At 36.4% G+C, this 21533-nt stretch overlaps 1 protein-coding gene across 2 annotated transcripts in view; it reads right to left on the reverse strand.

Annotated features, from left to right (window-relative positions):
• SEMA6A (semaphorin 6A) overlaps nt 1-21533 on the reverse strand; it is an 88763-nt gene that overhangs the window by 53468 nt on the left and 13762 nt on the right. For both annotated transcript variants that reach the window (XM_044661981.1, XM_044661973.1), the window contains exons 5-8: nt 19702-19803; nt 8020-8110; nt 1579-1698; nt 814-902 (exon numbers count right to left, since the gene is read on the reverse strand). In XM_044661981.1, the coding sequence (XP_044517916.1) occupies nt 814-902; nt 1579-1698; nt 8020-8110; nt 19702-19803 (402 nt within the window). The remainder of the gene's footprint in view (nt 1-813; nt 903-1578; nt 1699-8019; nt 8111-19701; nt 19804-21533) is intronic.

The raw sequence follows: 21533 nt of genomic DNA on the forward strand, positions 1-21533 counted from the left end.
ACCTTAGCAGAATTCTGCTTTTCTTCAAAAATTGAGCTGGAACAACAAGGTGCTTAATTTAATCCTGTGTTTCTATAAGCTGTGGAAAATAAAAACTGGAATACTCAGCTTTGGAACAGTGTGCTATAAAAGATAAGGCTGTGGCATTTAATACATAAATCCTTGAAGAGATCGGTTGTCAGCCACATTAACTCATTTCCATATGGATTGCTGCTTAACTTTTTATTTCCTCAAACAAAGGCACATTTTACATTAAATATCCCTGAAACCCACTGACTGCCTTGGTGCCTGATATCTCTACTCCTTAAAACACTTCAGATTTAGCTGGTATTTTATTTATGCCCTCCACCCTTGGTGACCTGAATCATTTCATTGTATTTATCTGGAAAGCCATTGTGTCCAAATGTTTTTGTCCAATATTCTTAAGACAAAAAAGGAAAAGCCAAAACCTTCCTATGTTTACTCTCTTTATCCTGGACTGCCTATTGTACTTGAGAGTCAGGTTTCTCAAACTACTTGAAGCTATTTTTGGAATCAAGCAAATATCCGTGGGGTATATTTTTTTTGGTAGAAATAGTTTAATACTCCTTGTTACTGTTATAAACTGTTATACTGTTCAAATCGTGGAGTGAATACTGAGAAAGCATGATGTTTCACTTTGACCAAATGTGAGCCTCAGCAGCAGGACCTTCTCAAAATGATGACCCTGTCAATATGATTTATGGCTCTCATTGCAAGGTCATTCATAACGACATTGCTCCTGAAGTAGATTCCCCAGAGTATTGCAAAGGAGGCCACAGTCTCCTCACTTACCTTTCCCATGCTGTTGTATTCTACTGCAATTTCCCTAAAGAAGAAGTAGATATAGTCACCATAATCCACTGCTTGGACAAAATATGGTTCTGTGAACAAAGAGATACTTTGATTGGGGATATGTGATACAGGGTAAAAGAAAAAAAAAGTTATAATTTATTCCATAGTCCATGGATTAATTGAATACTTGGAACCATTAGATATTTGGTAACTATTCATTCTAATGACCTTATAAATATGTGTTGATAAGGCACATTATGGAAAGTCAAAAGCAATCGTACACAGAAATGAAAAAAAAAGAAGTTTTGACAGTTTCTGCCATTTTATTTTTTTTTTAACCAAGAAATATAAACACTTCAGAATAGACAATAAACATTTCTGAAAGCAGCTGTGAATCTTATGGAGCCTTTACTTCCTTTCCCTAACATTCTTCTGTACTCTATGCCAGACTACCAGTAAAATGTGATGGCCCTATCATATGGGATGCTAAAATGAGAGTTTAAAGCAGAAGAAGATGAATGTAATGTATTTGATTGCACTGACACTGGTAGTTTTGTTAACACCTCTAGTAACTCACAGGAAGGAAAAAATGGAGGTAAATAAATCATCTGAGATAAAAGAGGCAATTTACACTTTCCTATCTGTCAGAAGCTATTGTTAAAATGAAACTACAGTATTGTCTGGAAAGACTTTAAGTCTCCCACCAGACATGCATTTTTTCTCTCCTTTCCTTTTCTTCAATCCTCCTTTTCATTGTTTACTCACCTTTCAACCATTTTGAGTCATGTTTGACTGTCCTCAGGGTTGGGCTGTCTCCAAGGCTCCGATAAATGACTGCATCTATTGCAAGGAAGTCAGTCACTGTGGCAGAATACAGCTTTCCATCTTAGGAGAAGAAAATAATGGTTAGAGAGGAGGACAAGGTGAAGAAGAAAGGGAAAATGTAGTAAAGGTGTGGAGAAAAGTCAGGCAGAAGGCCTTCTGATATTTGGTAGAGGAGAACAGACAATTGTGATAAGCCAGTAATCTATAAAAAGAGAAGCCCCCAAATCTTACCCTTATAAATTGAGAGTATGTGAGATTAAGTTTAAGGGAAAAAAATCCTGGTAATTTCTAAGCAGTTTGCTCTGGAATAAAAGAGCAAATGAAAAATGTTCATTGTTTTACTTGATTAGAGAAGACTTAAATGATACCCTGAGGCCAGGTCTCCTTGGGCACTACTGCTGCCCCCCAAACAGCAGGTAATTAGACATGACTGAAGTTAGAAGAAGAGGCCACTTGTATCACACCTAATTACAAGTACAAATGCAATTAATAGAGTAGCCTTTAACCTGAATAAGTGAGTGAAGTACAAGAAGGTGTGGGAAACGGATCAATTAATCAATGATCACTTCCACAGTATCTACTCTGTGTGAAGCACTCTGCCAAGCTCTGAAGATACAATAAGAAAAGTGACACAGTCTCTAACCTCAAGTAGCTTACATTCTAATGGAGGATATATACATATATGTATGGATAGGCTATGTATATTTGAATAAATATAATAGCTAGATTCATATAACATTTTAAGGTTTATAAAACACTTCATGAATCTCAGTATATGCTCGCAACAATCCTAAGGGGTAGGTGCTATTATTATCTCCTTTTTACTGATGAGGAAGGAAACTGAGAATGAGAAAGGTTAAGTATGATTTTCCCAAGGAAACTAGTTCATAAGTGTCTATGGTGAAACTTGAATTTAGATCATCCTGACTCCAGGACCTGCATTCTATCCATTTAATAATATACAACTGTTTCAGCTAAGTTGTGTAGTGGATAGAGTTCTGAGGGAAGTCAGGGAGACTAATATTTCTGTGTTCAAATATGTCTGCAAACACTTACTTGTGACCTTGGTTGTTAATTGGTGACCTTGGGTAAATCACTTAATCCTGTTTGCCTCAATTCACTCATCTGCAAAATGAGCTAGAGAAGGAAATGGCAAACCACTCTAGGCTCTTTGTGAAGAAAACTCCAAATGGCATCATGCAGAGTCAAATATGAATAAAAATGACTGACCAACAAGTTCCACTTAGCTTCTATCTATCTATCTTTCTATCTATCTTTCTATCTATCTATCTATCTATCTATCTATCTATCTATCTATCTATCTATCTATCTATCTATCTATCTATCTTTATATTTGATCATATAAGTAATAGGGAGGTTATTGAATAGGGAATTAAAGTGGTCAAAGCTGTTACAAGAAAATAACTCTGATAGCTACTTGGAGAATGTAATGGAGGGGGGAGGGGCCTGAGATAAAGAAACCAAATAAGGGGCTATTGAAATAGACCAGATGAGAGGTGATGAGGGTCCAAACTAGCATGGCAGTTTTGTGAATAGAGAAGAGGGGTGTACCGTAGACACAAAAATTATAATATTAGACAACTGACTAGATATATAGAACAATTAGGAGTGAAGAGTTAAAAGAGACACTGAGATTGCAAAGTTGGGTGACTGGAAGGATGAAGTACTTTTGACAATAATGGGGAAATTCAATAGAGGGGTGAGTTTGAGGGGGAAAATAATGAATTCTACTTTGAATATGTTTATTTTGAAATGCTCATAGGACATATACTCAGAATGTCCAGTAGGCATGTAGTCCTGGAGCTGTGAAGAGAGATTAGGGTTGATCCATGGACCTGGAAATCATCTACATAGAGATAATAAATAAATTCATGGCTTATTATGTCAATAAATGAGAAAGGATGACATAAGGAAAGAGCAGAGACCTGGGACCTTGACTTGAGAGTACATTCACCATAGGAAGTCAGATTGCATAATGTTTAGATGAGAAAGAGGAAAGGGAATGGAGACACTTGTGTAGACTGCTTTTTCAATGAGTTTGGTTGAGAAAATGATGAGAGAAATGGAAATATCTGGCAGGTATTATAGGATTTAGTTAGAGTTGTTTGGTTTTATTTTGTTTGGATATCGGAAACTAGGAAATATTTGTAGGAAGCAGGGAAGGAACCAGTAGAAAGCTAAAAGTTGAAGACAGATAATGATTTGGGGGGGAAGGGAACAATCTGCTGGAGAAGGTATGAGATCAATGGTACAAATAGAGGGGGTGACTTTGATGAAAAGGTCATCTCTTTATAAGAGACTGTAGGAAAGTAGTGAATGTCAAGAGAAATTATGTGATCTGCTAACTTTCGATGAACTCTCTATGGACCCATAGGCTTCGATAAAAGTAGCTCTCTTGAATCTAAGCTACTAAGGATTGCCAGTTCTTTTTAGCTGTCCTGCAGATGAACTATCTTAGGTGTATTGTCTATTCCAATTAGAATATGAGCCCCTTCAGAGTTGGAACAGTGATATTTTTCATTTGTACCCTAAGTGCTTAGCACAGTGGTTGGCACATAAAAAAATAATCATATTAAACAAGCTATCAAACTACCAAATTCTATTAGCATGAATAAATAATGAAAAAATGATGATGATGATGATGATGATGATGATGATGATGATGATGATAGCTAATATCAGCATAGTATTTTAAGGTCTGCAAAGTACTTCGCAGGTACTGCTTCATTTGGTCCTTATAACAACCTTGAAAGGTAGGTCCTATTATTAGTAGTAGTACTTTATAGTTGAAGAATCTGATGACTTGACCACAGCCACACAGCTAGCAAGAATTTAAGGCAGGATTTGAATTCAGGTCTTCCTAACTCCAAGTCCATAACTCTATCTACTGCTCCAACCAGTTGCCTAAATTAAATTATATTTAAAAATAGAAAATCATTTTGTTGATGTAGTTTTTTAAATGGATTATATTCTTTCAGGAATAAAATGGCAAAATAATTGCATGGTTTATTTTCCATTAAGAAATTGCACATTTATTTTCCATTCCTTAGTATAGTCCATTGTTTAAAAATAGCTCCCACAAATCATTAAAACAAGTCTTCCAATATCTACATCATTTTGCTTCTTCAGCTTTAGTTCAGGTAAAAAGCAAAAGGCATTTGCATCACATATGCCTTCTTTCAAAAAGCATTGACATTTTAATTGGTTCAGAGTGGCCCTAAATAATTCTCCACACTTAAGTAGGACCTGTGAGGCCATTTACAAATAAGAAATGCTAATGAACTATATCTATCTAGCTACACACTTTAAATACTTTTGATTATATCAAGGTGGCCCTTGAAAATTTCAACTCCTTCACCCCTTAGTAGATATATTATGAGTTGCTGTAGCCCAAAAAATCCATCAGCTCAGCAACCATCTGGCAATAAGCCCTTTCACATTTAGCCCATTCAGATGGTCCCTGAGCTATAGACATACTGACTTTGAGTCAGAAGATTCAAAGAATTTCCACCAGTTAGTGTTTGTTTTAGAGTTTCTTTGCTGGTATTGTCAGTGAAAGAAGGAACCTAAGATTACCTTGATACAGCAGTGAAGTATATTGATACATATATGTGTGTGTGTGTATATATATATATATGCATATATATATATATATACACACACTGAAATGGAAATCAATGGCTTACTGTCTATAGCCCTTGAGCTAGGAAGGAGTAGCAGCCCAAGGTTAGGAACAGCTTTTACTCCCTCCATTAGAAGAAGCCATCTGCAAAAGTTTGGAATAGAGACTTAATATCAAAATGCTTTGTGAGATCCATAAATCCTTGACATATTTTGCATTATTTCTAGATTGCCATTTATATGCTTCACTGTTATACATATATGTATAAAGGCAGCATTGAAACCACCACCATTTGGCTATGATGCCTTGATTAGGCAAAAATATTTTTGATTGAATCAAATAATCAGAATTGAATAGGGCATGTAAACTTCCTTCAATGAAAGCCATTGTGTGGGAAAAACTGGAACACAACCCAAGTAATTTGTATAAAAGAGAGAAACTATCTCTGAATGGGGAAAAGAGCAAATGAACCAATCGAGGGTCGAGCTGTGGGAAAGAATAGAGTCATTGGTTCCAAAGGGATATCAAAGAGGAGAACCTAGGTTAAGGCAGATCCCAAGAAAAAGGCAGATCTTCCTCCCAATTTCCTTATCAGATTCCCAGTCACTATAATGTAATCTGCTGGGTTTGGGGTTTCCTGGAAACTGAATTTTTTTCCTACCACAAAGAAGTCAGGGGTTAATTGGAGACAGGTATAAAAGTAAGGTAGAAAGCCCAGACTCTGCCCAAGTGTTAGGAATTTTCCTAACTGGAGGCTCATGATAATTATAATTAGACATAAAATGAATTCTTTTAAAACTTTATTTTTTAAATTTAGAATATCTTTTCATGGTTACATGTTTTATGGTTTTTCCCACCCCTCTTTCCTCCCCACTCCCAAAGCAATTCCACTGGGTTATACATGTATCATATAAAATGAATTCTATAAAGCTAAAGAAGCTGGAATTTAGGGGATCTAATTGGCTGTGCTTTATATTGCCCCTAGACTTTAAGCTAGCATTACTGTAACAGGATATCACTATACATATATATGTATGTATACATATATATGTATATATATGCAGGCATATATACACACATATATAATTACATATACAAGAACAAATTTAAGGGAGAGCCCTTTTCAGTCTTAGCCAAATGGGAAGATGAAATACTTTTGAGTGTGAGCTATTTATGTGCTTATGTAGGGAAAAGTCACTTCAGGTATGTGTTTCATTTATATTTTCTAAAAAATGCAAGACTGAGTAATTAAATAGCATGTTAAAGGGCCAGGACAGCAGATATCCTGTAGATATTAGAGGGGTAGCAGGAGCTGTGCAACTGAGAAGATGCTAGGGCATTTCTGCTATTAGTCTGGCTCCTTTCTAATTCTCCACACAGGGTTCTGTGATCATATGCATTCTTTTACAGTGCTGCTCCACAGTAATATTGTGCTGGAGATTAACCCATGTAAGCTTTCTTCTATACAACTTACCTCTACAGTGTATGTGTTGCGGAATCAGGCTCATTGAGGGTGCTTGATAATGGTAAGGGTGTGTGTGTGTGTGTGTGTGTGTGTGTGTGTGTGTTAATGGTAAGGATGTGTGTGTGTGTGTGTGTGTAACATCCTTGGAGAGACACACACATACATATAGCGTTTGCATGCCCAGACTGCAATTACAAGCTGCCTATGAGCCCCCCGCATTACCTCAAAGAGGGGAGAAAGGAAGTGCTCACTTTGGTAGGCTGGACAGAGAGGTGGGGCATGCAAAAAATGTCCTGGGGGCTGGCAAGAAGGGGAACAGAGCAGTTCTCTGAGTGACGGCTCTGCACTAATGCCAATACTTCTCCAATGTTTCTCTATAACAAAACCCCTCATATTTTCTTTTCCTCACCATACCATAGTGTACGCTTTTAGTTTTTATGAAGGAAATTATAGCCAACTATAGCATATACTCTACCAATTTCCCCTATAGCTACCTCACATACACCGCTGATAATAAATTCTTAAATAAATTTCTAATTAAAAAATGAAATAGAAATCAATGGTTTATCATCTCTAGCTCTTGAGCTGTGGAAGGAGGCCCAACCCAAGGCCGGGAACTACTCTTACACCATATACTTGTAGAATCCATCTGTCAAAGCTGGGTGGGGTTAAAATCAGGGATGGGAACAACATGGCTCTTGGAACTCCATAAACCCTTGAGTTTTTGTGTATTATTTCCAGATTGCCTTCTTCAGGTCCCAGTGTTAATAATCATCGCTAATGGATTTAAGACTATACCTTGACCTCTTCATGCTTTTGCTACAATGACTGAAGTCTTCTGGTATGAGACTTAAAGCCTTTTTGATTCCCCATAGTCTCTTGAATAATGACTTTCAGTCCATTTTAGATAGTCTACAAGGTTTTATGCTCAGCAAAATCCTATCCTAGGTAAGCATTTGCAAGGCTGGAGGGGGAAGTGGGGTGATACTCTTAAAGAATAAGCACCTTCCCTTGCCAAAACAGGGAAATGTACTATGCACCTATCTGGTCTGAAAATCACAAAGGAATGAATCAAGGTGGCAGAGAGGAAAATGTATAATTTCTGAATTAATCACCAATGAGGCCACTATTAGTTATAGTTGTCACCTGGGAATCTAAAAGCAACTCTGAATTCACAAATACTCCCAAAGGAAATTTATATTGCCAGGCTTAGATTTATGAAATAAAATGTAATGAATAAAAAAATCCAGCAAATTTAGGGCAGATTATTTACCTGCAAACAGGGCAACATTGGCATGCTTGGCATCATAAGGGCACCTGGCCATTCCACTGAACTCATCACCAAAGGAGTCCAAAGTATCCATCTAAAAAAAAACAGTTGCATTTATTCAGTAACAAGAACTAGTTTCTTTGGGAATGTTCTGGAACATTTGGAAATGCAGGTCACTGTCAGTAAAATAATAACAACTAAGGCAAACATCTGGACATTTCAGGACCATACAAATCTTTTCTCTTTTCTTCAATTTTCCAATGACCTGTGTCATGAATTATGAAGAAATGACTAAATTTTTGGATTTTCTTTTTCCTATGGAGACCTGACCGATGTAGGTCAAATCCCAGAAGAATCAATTTTGGGCACTTTTCCTAGGTTTTAGTTTTTCGAGGAATGTAATGTAAGTAAAGCAGAACAAGGAATAGCTACAAGTATAACATTAGAAGCCATTTTAAACTCACTTTAAATTCATTATAGAGGTACAAAGGACGATAGTATTTGTCTAGACTAAATTGGCTTCCCACTCCCAAGAGAAGTGATTTGTCCAAAAGGTGTGTGTGTGTGTGTGTGTGTGTGTATTAATATTCTTGGAGAGACACACACAGAAACATATACATATATATACCCTTGAACATATATATAACATATACATACATATATGTCAAAAAGCATATATGGAGAGACTTCCGGGTTAAGATGTTGGCTGAGTAGAAGCTGGGCTACTTCCTCTCCTTACCAACAGATATAGTATACATCCAAAGGAGAAGAAAACAAAATCCAGATGAAAGAAGGGACCCCACGATAGGAAACAGTATGGAAGATACATGGCATTTGGGCACTTCCACGCTATAAAGGGGGGAAATAGCTCCCATCAAAATGCGAGCAAATCACCCTTCCCCCAACCCACCCACAGTACCAGAGTCAGAGGCTGCGCTCCAGAGTTAGAGTGAGCGGGGGCACAAAATCTAGCCCCTAGGTAGCTAGCTGGCACTACAAGGAGCTTGCCCCTGAGAGCAACAAGACCTAAGATCCCAGGTGGCTGGAAAACACATACCTTGGACATGGGAGTGGGGCTGAGAAAGGCAGCAGCAGCACCCAGAGTGCTCAGACTCAGGGGAAAATCTCAAGTGGAGGAGCAAGTGTGGGCCAAGTCCAAAGCTGTGGGCAGCTGTCTAGGAACACCTGCTCGACCCTAAAAACAGCTAGAACAGAGACCCAGAAGGGTCCCCAGAGAAGACAAGAGACTCACAAAGTAGCCTCAGGCAAAAAACTGCTCCCTAACTCCATACAAAGAGAATCAGATTGCCTTACTCAGACTTCAGGCAGATAAAACAAAATGATACCAGTAAAGGCCAATCAAGAAATAAACAAGAAGGACAAGAAAAAAGCTCAAATATTTGATAACTTCTGCACAGAAAAAACCCAGAAAACAGAAGAGGACAAACAATTAAAGACATCCAAACCTTCCCAAAAAAATGAAAATGGGTCACAAGATCTTAAAAAGTTCAAATCTGAGATTACGAGAAAGATAGAAGAGATCTGGCAAAAAAAAAAAATAACAGTTTAAAAGCCAGATTTTTGCAATTTGAAAGTGAGGCTCAGAAATCAAATGAATTGATAAGCAAACTGAAGACCAGAAATGACCAGCTGGAAGCTTTGAAGAACCAGACAGACCAGATTTAAAAGGAAAACCAGTCTCTAAAGGCTAGAATTGGGCAATTAGAAGCTAATAATCTCTCAAGACAACAAGAACAAATAAAACAAAGTCAAAAGACTGATAAAATAGAAGGAAACATGAAATATCTCAATGAGAAATTGACAGATCAAGAAAACAGGCCTAGAAGAGACAATTTGAGAATCATTGGCCTTCCTGAAAAAACAGAAATTAATAGAAATTTGGACTCCATACTAAAAGAAATTATTCAGCAAAATTGCCCTGAAGTTCTACAACAAGAGGGCAATATAGACATTGAAAGGATCCAAAGATCACCCTCTACACTAGACCCTGAAAAGACAACCCCCAGAAATATAATAGCCAAATTCAAGAGCTTCCAAGTAAAAGAAAAAATATTACAAGAAGCAAGAAAGAGACAATTCAGATATCAAGGGGATAACACAGGACCTGGCAGCCTTCACACTAAAAGATCACAAGGCTTGGAATATGATATTTAGAAAGGCAAGAGAACTGGGTCTACAATCAAGGATCACCTATCCATCAAAACTGACTATATATTTCCAGGGGAAAGTATGGACATTCAACAAGATAGAAGATTTCCAAGTATTTGCACAGAAAAGACCAGGACTAAATGAAAAGTTCGATATCCAACCACAAAAACCAAGAGAAACATGAAAAGGTAAATAAGAAAAGAGGGGAAAGAAAGAAAATTCTTATTCTTAAATTTACCTCTTTAAGGGTTTTAAGATTAAATTATTTGTATTCCTATATGGAGAAATGCTATGTGTAATTTTCAAAAACTGTATTCACTATTATAGTAATTAGAAGAATTATTCATAGGGAGAGGTTGGAGAACTAAATGGTCTAAGATGAGATGGGACAGGGAAAAAAGAGGGGGGGGTGAATAGTAGATGGCATCAAGAGAAACTTGAATGAATAAGAAAAATAGGATATTCTATACCACACAAAGAGAGCATGGGAAGGGGAGGAGATCGATACTATTATAAAAAGGAGAGGAAGAGAACATTAAGAGGTAATATTTAAACCTTACTCTCAGCAGAATTAACCCTGTGAGGGAAGAGTAGCTATATCCATTAGGATATAGAATTCTATCTAACCCTACTGAGAAAGTCAGAAGGGATCAACCAAGGGCAATAGGGGAGTGGGGAGGTCAAAAAAGGAAGGGGAAGAGAGGAGGGAGGGAATTCATTAGGCCTTAAAAAATAAAAAGAGGGGAATAATAAGGGAGGTGGTGGAAAGGGAAGTAAATCAAGGGAGGGGACAAGAGGGACTGGTCTAAAACAAACCACTGATTTAAAAGGAAATAGGCTAAGAAGAAGAGGTAGAACTAGGAGAGGATACCAAAATGTTGGTGAATACACAACTGATAATTATAACTCTGAATGTGAATGGGATGAACTTGACCATAAAATGGAAGCAAATAGCAGAATGGATTAGAAACCAAAATCCTACCATATGTTGTCTACAAGAAACACATATGAGGCGGGTGGACATATACATGTTTAAGGTGAAGGGCTGGAGCAAAATATTTTGGGCTTTGAATGAGAAAAAGAAGGCAGGAGTGGCGATCATGATCTCTGACAGAGCCAAAGTAAAAATGATTTGGTTAAAAGAGATAGGGAAGGTAATTACATCCTGATAAAAGGCAGTATAGATAATGAGGAAATAACAGTGCTCGACGTGTATGCACCAAACAGTATAGCATCCAAATTCCTAAAGGAGAAACTGGCAGAGCTCAAGAAGGAAATAGATAGTAAAACCATACTTGTGGGAGATCTAAATATTCCCCTTTCAGATTTAGATAAATCAAACCAAAAAATAAATAAGAAAGAGATAAGAGAGGTAAATGAAATCCTAGAAAAATTAGATTTAATAGATATGTGGAGAAAAATAAATAGGGACAAAAAGGAATACTTTTTTTTAGCTGAATACTTCTTTTCAGCTGCACATGGTACATTCACAAAGATTGACCATGTAATAGGGCATAGAAACATCACAAACAAATGCAAAAGAGCAAAATAATAAATGCAAACTCAGATCACAATGCAATAAAAATAATAATTAGTAAGGGCACATGGACAGGCAAATCAAAAACTAATTGGAAGTTAAATAATATGATTCTCCCAAACCAGTTATTTAAAGAAGAAATCATAGAAACAATCAATAATTTCATTGAAGAGAATGACAATGATGAGAGATCCTACCAAACTCTGTGGGATATAACTAAGGCAATACTCAGGGGGAAATTTATATCCTTGAGTGTATATATTAACAAATTAGAGAGGGCAAAGATCAATGAACTTGGCATGCAAATTAAAAACTAGAAAGGGACCAAATTAAAAATCCCCAGCTAACGACCCAATTAGAGATTAGAGAAATTAAAGAAGAAATCAATAAATATGAAAGTAAAAGAACTATTGAATTAATAAATAAGACTAGAAGCTGGTACTCTGAAAAAAAACGAACAAAATTGACAAAGTACTGGTCAATCTAATTAATAAAAGGAAAGAACAAAACCAAATCATCAGTATCAAAGATGAAAAGGGAGACCTCACCTCTAATGAAGAGGAAATCAAGGCAATCATTAAAAATTATATTGCCCAATTATATGGCAATAAATATAGCAATCTAAGTGAGATGGATGAATATTTACAAAAATATAAATTGCCTAAATTAACAGTAGAAGAAATAGAATACTTAAATAATTCTATATCAGAAAAAGAAATTGAACAAGCCATGAAAGAACTCCCTAAGAAAAAATCCCCAGGGCCTGATGGGTTCACAAGTGAATTCTATCAAACCTTCAAAGAAAAACTAATTCCAATACTATACAAACTATTTGACATAATAAGCAAAGAAGGAGTTCTACGAAATTCCTTTTATGATACAAATATGGTTCTGATTCCAAAGCCAGGTAGATCAAAAACAGAGAATGAAAACTACAGACCAATTTCCTTAATGAACATAGATGCAAAAATCTTAAACAGAATACTAGCAAAAAGACTCCAGCAAGTGATCACAAGGGTTATTCATTATGATCAGGTGGGATTTCTACCAGGAATACAAGGATGGTTCAACATTAGGAAAACCATTCACATAATTGACCATATCAACAAGCAAACCAACAAAAACCACATGATTATCTCAATAGATGCTGAAAAAGCCTTTGACAAAATACATCCATTCCTATTGAAAACATTAGAAAGTATAGGAATAGTAGGGCCTTTCCTAAAAATAATAAACAGTATATATCTAAAACCATCAACAAACATCATATGCAATGGGGATAAATTAGAAGCCTTTCCAATAAGATCAGGTGTGAAACAAGGATGCCCATTATCACCTCTATTATTTAACATTGTACTAGAAACACTAGCAATAGTAATTAGAGAAAAAGAAATTGAAGGTATTAAAATAGGCAATGAGGAGACTAAGCTATCACTCTTTGCAGATGATATGATGGTCTATTTAAAAAATCCTAGAGAATCAAATAAAAAGCTAGTTAGCAAAGTTGCAGGATGCAAAATAAATGCACATAAATCATCAGCATTGCTATATATCTCCAAAACATCACAGCAGCAAGTGTTAGAAAGAGAAACACCATTTAAAATCACCCCAGACAATATAAAATACTTAGAAATCTATCTACCAAAAGAAACACAGGAATTATACAAACACAACTACAAAACACTTTCCAAACAATTAAAACTAGATCTAAACAATTGGAAAAACATTGATTGCTCATGGGTAGGATGAGCTAACATAATAAAAATGACTATTATACCCAAATTAATTTACCTATTTAGTGCCATACCTATCAAACTACCAAAAAACTTTTTTACTGAATTAGAAAAAAACTATAACAAAGTTCATTTGGAAGAACAAAAGATCAGGAATATCAAGGGAAATAATGAAAAAAAATGTGAAGGAAGGTGGCCTACGAGTACCAGATATTAAACTATACTATAAAGCAGCAGTCATCAAAACAATATGGTACTGGCTAAGAGACAGAAGGGAGGATTAGTGGAATAGACTTGGGGTAAGTGATGTCAGCAAGACTATCTATAATAAACCCAAAGAGCCCAACTTTTGGGATATAAATCCACTATTTCACAAAAACTGCTGGGAAAACTGGAAAACAATATGGGAGAGATTACGTTTAGATCAACATCTTACACCCTACACTAAGGTAAATTCAGAATGGGTGAATGACTTGAATATAAAGAAGGAAACTATAAGAAAATTAGTTGAACATAGAATAGTATACCTGTCAGATCTATGGGAAAGGGAAAAATTTTAAACCAAGCAAGAGTTAGAAAAAATTACCAAATGTAAAATAAATAATTTTGATCATATTAAATTAAAAAGGTTTTGTACAAACAAAAACAATGCAACCATAAAAAGGGAAATAACAAACTGGGAAAAATCTTTATAACAAAAAACACTGATAGAGGTCTAATTACTCAAATATACAAGGAGCTAAATCAATTGTATAAGAAATCAAGACATTCCCCAATTCATAAATGAGCAAGGGACATGAATAGGCAATTTTCAGATAAAGAAATAAAAAGTATTAAAAAGCACATGAGAAAGTGTTCTAAATCTGTAATAATTAGAGAAATGCAAATCAAAACAACTCTGAGGTATCACCTCACACCTAGCAGATTGGATAAAATGATAGAAGGGGAGAGTAATGAATATTGGAGGGGATGTGGCCAAATTGGGACATTAATGCATTGCTGGTGGAGTTGTGAATGGATGCAACCATTCTGGATGGCAATTTGGAACTATGCTCAAAGATCTCTAAAAGACTCCAGCCATAGCATTGCTGGGTTTGTACCCCAAAGAGATCATAGATAAACAGACTTGTATAAAAATATTTATAGCTGTGCTTTTTGTGGTGGCAAAAAACTAGAAAATGAAGGGATGCCCTTCAATTGGGGAATGGCTGAACAAATTGTGGTATATGCTGGTGATGGAATACTACTGTGCTCAAAGGAATAATAAACTGGAAGAATTCCATGTGAACTGGAAAGACCTCCAAGAATTGATGCAGAGTGAAAGGAGCAGGACCAGGAGAACATTGTACACAGAGGCTGATACACTGTGGTAAAACCAAATGTAATGGACTTCTATTCTAGCAGCAATGCAATGTCCCAGGACAATTCTGAGGAATTTATGGAAAAGAACACTACCCACATTCAGAGGAAGAACTGCAGGAGTGAAAACACAGAAGAAAAACAACTGCTTGAACACATTGGTTGATGCGGACATGGTTGGGGATGTGACACTATACAACCACACAAATGCAACTATCAATAATATGTAAATAAGTCTTGATTGATCACACATGTTAAAACCAGTGGAAATGCCCGTTGGATATGGGGGGGGCTTGAGGGGGGAGAAGGGGAAAGTAAAAACAAGAATCGTGTAACCATGGAATATCTTTCTAAAAAAATAAAGTATATAAAAAAAGCATATATGTGTATGTGTGTGTGTATGTATGTGTGTATAAACACATATGGAAGGAGGAAGAGGAAGGGAGTGGGACAGAAGGGGAGAGAGAGAGAGAGAGAGAGAGAGAGAGAGAGAGAGAGAGAGAGAGAGATGGTCTAAGAGATGACTACAACCCAGATCTCTGGATGCCCAATCTAATGCTTTCTATTATTAAATAACCCCTCCTTGGTCCATGAAACCTCTCAGAAATGCAGCATTTAAAGCACATTAAAGTCCATAAAGAATTCTCTATTCCATGCTTTTAAGCATTAAAAAAATCTTGTTTCTATGAAATTCAAGTCATTGATTATGTAGAAGGCAGTAGAAGGTACAGAGGACACAAAAAAAATCTCTTCCCTTAAGGTGATCATATTCTGCTAAGAGCATATCATAGACAAGCAAATAACTATAAATAAAAGGCAATTTGAGAGGAAAGTACTCCCTGGTAGGAAAGAGGGGTATGAAGAATAACTTTGTAGCCATTATTTATGTAAGGGGGGGGGCTGATAAATAGGAGTTCCATTCTTCAATCATATTCATTATTCTACCTGCTTCCTATGATTGGAGTTATGTAAGCCTGCCTCTAGGCATGCTTACTGGAGAAGCCTTGATCCCTAACTTTGGGCTTCAAGTAGATATTCTGTTTCCAGTCTACTAACCACATGGTGAAGATTTGTGATTGGCTGCTGAGCTGGAACTGGGTGTGCATTCAAAAAAGCCAGAATGAAATTCTCTTTCCTGCCTGGCTTCATTTGAATGAGTGGGCAATGACTGTTGTAAGCCTACAAGTTGGAAGAGTTAGTGCCAATGGCCTAACTCTGGGGTCAACTTGTGACCCATAAATGCAAAGATATGCTGTTGTTTCAATTCTGTTGCATATATTCTTTCCTGACTTGGGTGGATTATTGGAGATAGAATAGCTTAAATTGTGACCTTGTGAGCTTTTAAAGTTTGGGAGACACATCAGAAGTCTGGGAGTTGGAATGTCTAACAATTTGTGGATAGCTGAGCCCAGTCTATCAGAACAGTTAGTATACTGACCCCAAAGCCAAAATGCCAGGTCCTACAAGAGGGAGGGATTCATCCACTAGCTATTTTTCATTTAGAAAGTGAACTTGGTGGGGTAAATACTTGGAAGAAATGTCTTTAAGTTTGAGCCTCCTCTCTCCAGAGGCCAGTTTGGTTTAGGAGAGAGTGTGTGTTTTAGGGAAAGACGTTTGCTTTGACTTTTTTGTCCCATCATTCAGGCAGAAATACCTCTGTTCAATCTAACTGATGACTATTGTTTAAATGATATCAGTTTGCTAATCACTGACAATTGATACTGGGAGAAGACACAGAAACGGTCACTCAAGCCTACTCAGTAGAGAAGAATCATCCCTACCCTCTATGAGTTTGAGGGAGAGATGGAGCCTTGTTTGCTCAGGACCAACTCCTCAGTGTGAATGGGAGTTGGGATAAAGGAAAGGAAAAGTGTTAAGTGCTTTACAAATATTGGTATGTGCTATTATATCCTTACTTTATAACTGAGAAAATTGATGCAAAAATAGTTTAAAAGTCTTGCTCAAAGTCACACAGCTAGGAAGTATATGAGGGCACATTTAAACTCAGGTGTGGAGGAGGAGTGCCTCCACACTCAACACTCTATTGTCCCATCTGCCTTTTTCTTATAAAGGCTACATTTAGTTATGTTTCACTTTATATCTGGGTCCTAGTTGCTTCAGCTAAGGGCAGTTAAGGAAACTGAGATATAATAAAGTTAAGTGCAATAAGCTACAAGATCATTTTTGTATTAATTAATTCAAGGAACCTAATCTTATTATCAGGAGAAGAAAAGGAACATCAGAGGGAGGACACCCAATTACTAATTTTGATTCCATCTCTTGTGAATAGTCTCTATGATGTGATAGGTCTCCTCCACTTCAAAGAATTTTGAAATGGCTTTTATTAGAGCTGTGGATTTTTAAAAATCAAAGTTGAGAATATAAAACTATAGTATTTTTTAAAAAAGAATCTTCCTAAGAAAACATGACTTTCAGACACTTTAAAATAAAATGATCTTGTTGTACTGCCACTACTATCCCAATCCATTTTTACTAAAACCTTTTGCTGATATTTTATCTGAACATGGGCTTTCTGATGAACTGTGACAGACTCTGGTCTGCTGGCTCTGGAAAAGATTCAAGAGCGAGGCTTTTCACTCTTACCCAGAGCAGTGCATGCTCTGTAAACTCTGCAAGAGAGAAACAAAACACTTGGGGAGGGAGGGGAGTGGGGGCAGTAAGAGAATTTCTTCTTTGTATACCTACTTCTAAAATTGTGGCTGTAGCTAAGTTAGAGCTGAGAGATGATGTGAAATTATTCTCTGCTGATTTGGATATTTGGAAGGATATGGAGATTAAACAGCATCAGCAGAATAGTCTGGGCCATAGAGAAATCCTATTTCCATGAAGTAAGAATTAATCCATGCACTAGTCATAAAATCTCAGACCTAACAGCAACCCCTGGGAAATTAATTCACCATAGGATACAGATAATTATACAAATAACCAAACTCAACCTTACATTGAAGTTCCAAAGGTTTTAGTGAACAATGGAGAAGGTGTATAGAGGATTATAGACAGAACTGTAAGAGTCCTTAGAAGCCATCACATCCAATCCTCTTTTTTTTTTACAGATGAGGAAACTGAGGTCCAGAGAGCATAGCTTAAATTCACCATTCTTAGCCTTAAAAGTTAGGTATTAGCAAATCTATTTCATGTTGTAATCTTTCCAACACATTCACCTTACTTGAGGGGCACAGAGTGTACATAAATCAAAGGCAGAGTTCAGTCAGAGACCATGAAAAAATAATCCTTCTTTCTCAAGTTATTCTAATAAACCTTAAGCTCTTAAACTATGGGACTTAACTTACACAAAGGATGATCTGTGTTTTTTCTCATTATTTTTAGTCTTTGTGTTCAAATCTTTTAACAGAAATCAGTCATTTCTGAAAGAAATACTCTAGGATAAAAACACATTTGAAGTGTCAAGTTTTCCTTCACTGAAATTCTATATTCTAGCCTCATCTGCTCTTTCACCTTCTGCCTTTGAGAATTGATCTTCTCAGTACCATGCCCAGGATGCCTCAGTGCCAACTATATTGTTAAGATATCAGGGCAAGGAAAATCACTAAATGTATTCTTGTGACTTCCTAAAGGTCCCTAAGGTGTATCCCAGCAGTTGTAAGTAGTAAAGCAAAGATGAGTATCAACATGGGTTATGTATCATGAGGAATAGAATATCTGAAAAATAATAAGCAAGACCATTTAAATTCTTTGTATTGTAATGCCAAGAAAACCTGCATTTATAATAAAGGAAAGCTTTCCAGCATGGGATTTGTTAGGAGCATTAAACTTAATGAGGACTAAACAATGACAAACAGGAATCGAATACTAAATGGTGGATTTGATTCTGAAGATCCAGCTGTTTGCTATGGGACAATCAATTGAGATTTGGGGTATGTTTGGGTAAGTAGAACAGGTTGCTACCAATTACAACCTAATACCTAGTATTAAAAATATGACCAGGGAGAGAGATGAGTTTGTACCCAATGCAGAAATTTCCTTCAGGAATTAACTAAACACAAAGACAGAGTTGCCAAACTGGTCAGCATATGTATTGCTGCCCTTTCCATTGTAGGATCTTTGAAGTTTCTTCTCCAAAGAGACAAAGGGAAGGGAACAGCAAAGTGAAACAAATGGAGATGGACTCATATATTACTGTTATTGCTGCTACTGCTGCTTCATCTTCTTCTTGTTCTTGTTCTTGTTCTTGTTCTCTTCCTCTCCTCCTGTTAACTACTGCTACTACTACTACTATGGATACTAAGAGCTCCCTTTTTTCTTCAGGGATGCTTCTAACAACAATTTAATCACACCTAATTGGAAGTGTTACATTTCAGAGAAATGGTTGGAAATGTTTTTTGTATGATGGACAGTGTCAAGTAGGACATTCTCCTTGTCATTCAATCAGAAGATTAATTTAAGATTCCTAAATTCTTCAAAGTTGCCTATTCAGAAGTAAACTTGCAGTTTCAGATGCATGTTCTTGAAATTAGGAATGCTCTTAAAGTAAAAAAGGGGAGAACAAGAGAGAAGGGAAGAGGAAGGGTGATAGGAGAAGAGAGATGAGGTGAGAAAAAAGAAAGACGAGGAGGAAAGAAGAAGGACTTATTATAAACTATATATTGGGGAACTGGACAAAGAATAGGGTTTTACAGAAACTAACTTTGCTCTGTAGGAGCCCTAAAGATGTGTCAATCAATCCTGATCAAACAGGAAGTTGGGAAGCCTGCTCAAGCTCACTCATGTGGAGCCATACATTAAGTTGAACAAGTGAAAAGAAACTGGATAGTGTTAAATTATAGTTCTTAGCTTGTTGCAGATACAGAGTAAATTACAAAGTACCTCCTAACCATATGGTTCCAGACATATAAAAGTAACATTTACCTTATAGTTTCTGCAAGAAGGGTTGAAAGCATTGGTTCCACAGACGAACAGTGTATCATCATTTTTCTTTAGAAGAACTTTAATAAAATTGTGACACTCGTCCTGGGGGGAAAATAGTTCAAAATGTACTTTTTCAGATCAATTTCTTTTAATAGAATCCATCATTCATTTTGTATTGTGATCCATTGTCATCAAGGTTAAAATGAAGGAAGCCTAGTAGTTATTCTTCTATCCAGGTTTTTCCTCTCCAAAGATTAGGGTGATAAAGAATTTCCATTTTTTTAATCAATCAACAAATAAATCATTTAATAAATTTTCATTAAGGGCCTATTTAGAATGTATCCTTGGAGGGATAAACTTGGAATATATATAGTTCATTGTACTTAGGTTCTGAAAAAGATATAAAATCAGCTCATCAAAAACAATTAGTATCTCCAGGCACTATCAGGTACTGGATGAAAAAACCTCCCTCCTTTCCTTCCTTCCTTCCTTCCTTCCTTCCTTCCTTCCTTCCTTCCTTCCTTCCTTCCTTCCTTCCTTCCTTCCTTCCTTCCTTCCTTCCTTCCTTCTTTCCTTTGTAGATTGGTGCCAGGTTGTGAAGAACTTTAAATGACAGACATAGGAATCTATATTTGGCACCTATATAGGCAGGGGTAGGCTAAAGCCAGTTTGAAATGCTGAGAGGTGGCTTAAATTTTCAGAGGTATAAACACCTTACAAATTGGCAAGTGTTACAAATCTGGGCTTGCTTTATTGTTTTACTGATTTCTAGATATAAGAAAGTGATGAAAAAACATTAATGTATATTAAACTTAAAAATGAGTTGTATTTCTTACTTCACCCCCATAGAACTGGCTGTTAAAACATTTGCCAGCACATTCCTGCCTAGAGGTAAAGGGAGTCATTGGAATAGTAGGATGACATGATCAGAACTATTTTTGCAAAATCACTTTGGCAACTATGTGGAAGATAGATTACAAATGGAAGAGACTAGGAGGCCAATATACTAGAAAGGAAATGAGGGCCTCAACTAGGCTAGTGGTCATTTGAAGAGACAGATGTGAGAGATTTGGTACAAACATTAAAACCTGGCAAATAATTGTCTATATGGGGTGAGGGAGATTAAAGAATTGAGCATAACTTCAAGGTTGGAAACCACATTACTGGAAGGAAGTAATGATATAAATAGGAAAGTTCAGAAGAGGAATGAATTTGTGTTTGTATGTGGAAAGATGAGAGTTGTTTGGAATAATAAATAGGGATAGAGATGGTGGCTGTGATGTCACTGGTATATGGAACTCACATGTAAGGGAAAATCCCTCTACCAATACAAGCTGGCACCTTCTCTGTGATTTATAGTCTTGATGAGTTGTTTAAAGCTGTCAAACTCAAATAGAAACAGGGGCCACTAACCTATATGTAAGGATTCCTTCAGGCTACATATTGACTTTATTTTAAAATATAATATTATCTTGCCTTCTCAGTGGATTGGGGAGGGGTCTGAAGGAGGGAAAGAATTTGGAATTCAAAAAAAAATTTTAAGCTATAAATAAATAAATTTGAAAATGCAATATTATCTATGTTCTATTGCATTTTTATTTATCTTGTTAAATATTTTCCAATTGCATTTTAATCTGTGCTACTTTTTTGGACCAGGAGCTTGATTATCTCTGATCTACAGCACTGTGAAATTAAATGACTTGTATAAAGTTAACCTGCCAGAATATGTCAGAGGTAGGACTTGAATTCCTGGGTATGAGGCCAGCTCTTTACTATGCCAAGGTGAGTTTTTATTCATTGGTATTACTTATTATTTTAGAGTATTTCTATAT

This window comes from Gracilinanus agilis, chromosome 1 (genome assembly GCF_016433145.1).
Source record: "Gracilinanus agilis isolate LMUSP501 chromosome 1, AgileGrace, whole genome shotgun sequence".
Classification (NCBI taxonomy): Eukaryota; Metazoa; Chordata; class Mammalia; order Didelphimorphia; family Didelphidae; genus Gracilinanus; species Gracilinanus agilis.